This window comes from Nelumbo nucifera, chromosome 1 (genome assembly GCF_055504915.1).
Source record: "Nelumbo nucifera cultivar China Antique chromosome 1, China Antique-T2T, whole genome shotgun sequence".
In the NCBI taxonomy this organism is placed as follows: Eukaryota; Viridiplantae; Streptophyta; class Magnoliopsida; order Proteales; family Nelumbonaceae; genus Nelumbo; species Nelumbo nucifera.
The window spans coordinates 121807729-121812480 of record NC_142649.1 but is presented as its reverse complement, the minus strand read 5'-3'; the positions used below and the strand labels follow the sequence as shown (position 1 = coordinate 121812480).

General features: G+C 39.0%; 1 protein-coding gene across 1 annotated transcript; it reads left to right on the top strand.

Moving 5' to 3' along the window:
- Positions 1-4012, top strand: LOC104611662 (Protein phosphatase 2C family protein). Its single transcript, XM_010278830.3, has 4 exons — positions 1-543; positions 660-1033; positions 2938-3174; positions 3363-4012. The coding sequence occupies exons 1-4, from the start codon at positions 291-293 to the stop codon at positions 3627-3629; spliced, it is 1131 nt and encodes a 376-aa protein (XP_010277132.1). The 5' UTR covers positions 1-290; the 3' UTR covers positions 3630-4012.
- The last annotated feature ends 740 nt before the right edge of the window (positions 4013-4752 follow it).

Below are 4752 nucleotides of genomic sequence, written 5' to 3'. Positions count from 1 at the left end.
ACACGCGTAGAATTAGATGGGATAGAGAGCAACACTCGTCCTCTTCTTACGCGGCATCGCCACGACTTTTTCTATTGCCAGCAATGAAAATGTTGATCGATTCCCTCCGTCTCTTCCTCTCCCCGTTCCCTTCTCTGAGTTCTCTCTCAATTCAAAGACGTCAAAGTCTCCACAAGGTTTGAAGTCTATAATCTGAAATACTGCAAAAACAAAAAAAAAGAACAGAGATATCTTAGAGAGAGAGAGAGAGAGAGAGAGAAATCAAGTCTGAGCGAGAGACGGACAAAGAGATGTTGCGTACATGTTACAGACCACTGGAGCGATGTTTTGGCCGACGAGGCGATGGACTTCTATGGCATATGGATTTGAAACCCCACGCCTCCGGTGACTTCTCCATCGCTGTCGTTCAAGCCAATTCATCCCTCGAAGACCAAAGCCAAGTCTTCACCTCTCCCTCCGCCACCTACGTTGGCGTCTACGACGGCCACGGCGGCCCCGAAGCTTCTCGTTTTATTAATAATCACCTCTTCCCTCACCTCCACAGTAACTATCCCAACCTTCAATCATGCCCTAGTCCCTCTTTTTTCTTTCCTTTTTTCTATATATATATATATATATTGTTAAATCCTTATTTACAACTTTTAATTATTATTTTATAGAGCTTGTAACGGAACAAGGGGGTTTGTCTGCCGATGTTCTAAAGAAGGCATTCGATGCGACCGAGGAGGAGTTCTTGCATTTGGTGAAACGGTCGTGGCCCGCACGGCCGCAGATTGCTTCTGTGGGATCTTGTTGTTTGGTTGGAGCGATTTCGAACGATATGTTGTATGTGGCGAATCTTGGGGACTCTAGAGCAGTTCTTGGGCGGAAAGCTTCCGAGGGGCGGAGGAATCTGGTGGTGGCGGAACGCTTGTCCACTGATCATAATGTTGCCGTCGAGGAGGTTAGAAAGGAGGTCGAGGCTCTTCATCCCGATGATTCACATATTGTCGTGTATACTCGTGGAGTTTGGCGGATAAAAGGCATAATTCAGGTATAATGTGCTTTTCTCGTACTCTTGATTCCTAATTATTGTTTACTACTGAAACTTAACACACATAAGGAGTTGGAAATCAGTACTGCTAAATGCTAATGATGGTCAAATATGGTTCAAATGGAGTAAGGAGAAATTATTTAATATTAAGGGAAAATAGAATAGAAAAAATGTAAAAACAAAAAGAAACTCTTAATGAGTTAAAGACAAATCGGATTATGGACTCGATGCTTCTTGTTGTATCTGAATTTAGGGTTGTTATATGTCATTATAATTCATTTGGTAATTACATAATGGCAGTTTTAGGGCTGTGCCTTATCCTCTCTAGAAGGAATAACTGGTGCTTGTATCTTCATTATTTGATAGTACTGTACTGTCATAGGGTTTATGACAATTTCTTCTTTCTCTAGGTTAATATGGCGAGGTGCTACATCCATGTTTTTTATTTTTCTTGTGTGAATTGGCTTACATAGATCTGTCAATTCCATAACAAGTATTTTGGGTTCTAAATGTTACTACTCTTGTTGATGTTATTAGTGTGAAGAAATGATGACTTACACTCTAATAAGTCCTCTTTGGAGTTTGTACTTTGTACTTGCCTATTCTGCATAGTATCATATATTCAATTATGGGTTTAGACTTATGCCTTTATACTTACCCACTCAATGTAGTATGGAGGAGAATGAGAGAGGACATTTATCTCCATGGTGGGAGGCATTTCTTTGCAGAATTCAAAACCATTATGTTCTGTAGGTTCTTCTAGACATTTAGTGTGTGTCTGGCATAGTGGTTTAGCCTTCTATATTATGTTTTAGTTTCGACTATTTCAAAACCATTAAGGAATTTCAAACTTTCCTTATATTAATTCTAGTTTCCATTATTTGCAGTTTAACCTTTACTTCATTGTCCCTATCAAAGAGCTTAGGAAACAAGATTTCTATGTCTGTCTACTCTGACCAGGAAACTGATATGTTCTTTTGGCTACAGGATTACAGCCCTTGCAGCACTTTTAAGACTATTTAAAATTTCTGCTACAAATCTTTGCTTTCCATAAAGAGTTGATTGTTATAAGATTGCTTAAGAATACAATACTGGAAATGTTAATCAAAAAGTAATACCATGCGTGATTGAGAAGGATGGCATAACTACTGCTTTGACATTATGATTCCCTTTGCAATCTTTTTGCATGCAACTTGCAATTCAACTCTTCAAAAGGAAAGATTCTGGGTAACCATCATTGTAGACATTATACTATAAAGTAGAGGAGCTGCAAATGAGATTTAGTTTGTTGTGTATCTTCCAGGAACCCATCTTTTGGACATTTTATTTCGCACCATTGTCTATCATTATCTTTTATCTTATGCTTTTCTTTTGTCTAAGTAGTAATCCTTATCTTTGAACATATCAATGAGTAATGAGTCAAATCTGTTTTCAGGAAAGGTGTCAAATAACTTCCTTTGATCCTTCCAAAAATCACATGATGTGCCTCTTCAGGCAGATTGATGCTATACTTGCAGAGGAAAAAAAAATTGCAGTGTGAGAGTAGTTAGAATATGTAGTTTCTAATTGGTCCCATCCTGGCTATCTCTCACTCAATGGCTTATGGTTTTGCTCATTTCCATATATGCAGATGTTACATGTACCGTTCTCTCCTTTGGAAATCTATCTTTATTTTTAACATGCAGCTATGGTGTCAGCAGGGAGATGCTAAAGAACTTACAAATATGGCTCACTAGTTTAACTTGTTGATTCCATATATTGAATTTTGAGAGACACTTGGTATTTGTGCCAAATAGAACATATTCCACTTGCTAGTTGCTACTTTTTTCCTTTGATATATTCCATTGTCTAGAAGAATTTGATAAAAGAGGCAACACGGACTTTAACACTAACTTTCTTTTTAGGTATCAAGATCTATTGGAGATGTCTATCTTAAGAAACCCGAGTTCAATAGGGACCCTCATTTCCAGCAATTTGGGTATCCTGTCCCACTGAAACGGCCTGTGATGTCAGCAGAACCTTCAATCCAGATTAGAAAGCTAAAGCCTCAAGACTTATTCTTGATATTTGCATCAGATGGACTGTGGGAGCAACTGAGTGATGAAGCAGCTGTAGAGATTGTTTTCAAAAATCCAAGAGTAGTAAGTACCGCTAGCTCATATCCATATGCCAATTCTTTTTCTTATTTTTATGATCTGTATTAGGTATTAGTGGAGAAGCTCAAAAGGATATCTTTCTTGACCTACATTTTGAACCACCCTTGGTTTCCTAAGATGTATTTTGCTTTAACACTATGTAACTAATTGAAAATATTGCCATTGTTTGGCAGGGCATAGCAAAGAGATTGGTGAGAGCTGCCCTCCAAGAGGCTGCAAGGAAGAGAGAAATGAGATACGATGACATAAAGAGCATAGAGAAGGGGATAAGGCGGCATTTTCATGATGACATCACTGTAATTGTGATGTACCTTGATCACTATAACAGCTCTTCCACTGGTAATTTCAGGGAGCAGTCCACCGTTGACTGCATTACTGCTCCCGTCGACATCTTCTCTCTTTACTCAGACGAAGTAGAACCAAGCCACAACATTTCCTGACTCGATCCACAGACAGTGGATGGATACATACTGACTACCTTGTGAATAAGATAAATGGGAATACATATAAATATGGTTACAGTTTATAGATACGGATTGAAAATATGGACGACATGGGAAAATGGGATTGTGATTAAAAATACAGCGAGGATGGTAATATTATATTTAATTTAGGAATTAGTTCACTTTGGCTACACCATGGGTGATGGGCGCAACCTATTTTTGATCGTAAGCTCTAACCTCGGAGGCTGGGACTACAGCCATGGCGTAGCCAAAGTGATTGCTTTGAGACGTTAACGGTCCATCTTTTTATCATTTTATCCTTTGTTTTTATTCAACTATCAATTCATTCACATTTGGAAGTGGTTCTATTCGTTTTTTTCCCTTTTTTTAGTTGTGCACCATGCTTCTTGTTTAAAGTTTGTTGTGCGTGTGCGTGGTGGGGTTTGATTGAAATCAGGAAGTAATGTGGATTATGGAAGAAAGAAGAATGTAGTAGAAAGCATTTTGCAGTGAAATGCCAGGGGTTTTTAAAGGAATACTCAGTTGGGTATCGATCGAGTGAAATGTAAGGTAGGGCCGTAGGGGTGATCATTTCAGCCCGGCCTGGAAATTCCTGGCTTGGGCTCAGGTTTTGTGTTCAGGCTTGGCCTTTATATATACACATATTATTTTATATTATATTATATATTATATGTATAAATGTTATAATATCACCTTGAATCAGGTCTGGCTCAGCCCGAACTCATATATAGACTTAGGCTATAGCTTTTATCATAAATGCAAAGCTTGGCCTGGCCTAAGGGTTGGATCCATGGTCACCCCTAATGTAAGGGTAGATTACGTAATTGAATCCATTTGCTCATTTGGTGTTTTTACAAACACAACTAGTCCAAGTAGCAGGGGACTGATTTTGACTTTTGAGGATCGATTTTGTACTGAAACATTATAAGTACGGAGACGCTTGGATGTGCGGCTGCAATAGCTGTGTGGTGGCCTGGTGTGTGCGAGGACCCATTTTGGGAGGAGCAAATCCGAACAGTTATGAAGTCAAAGGCTCCTAGCTTGCATGCGCGTAGTATGCTGCTTCTGACCTGGTAATATTTCGGTACAGTTGGGAGAG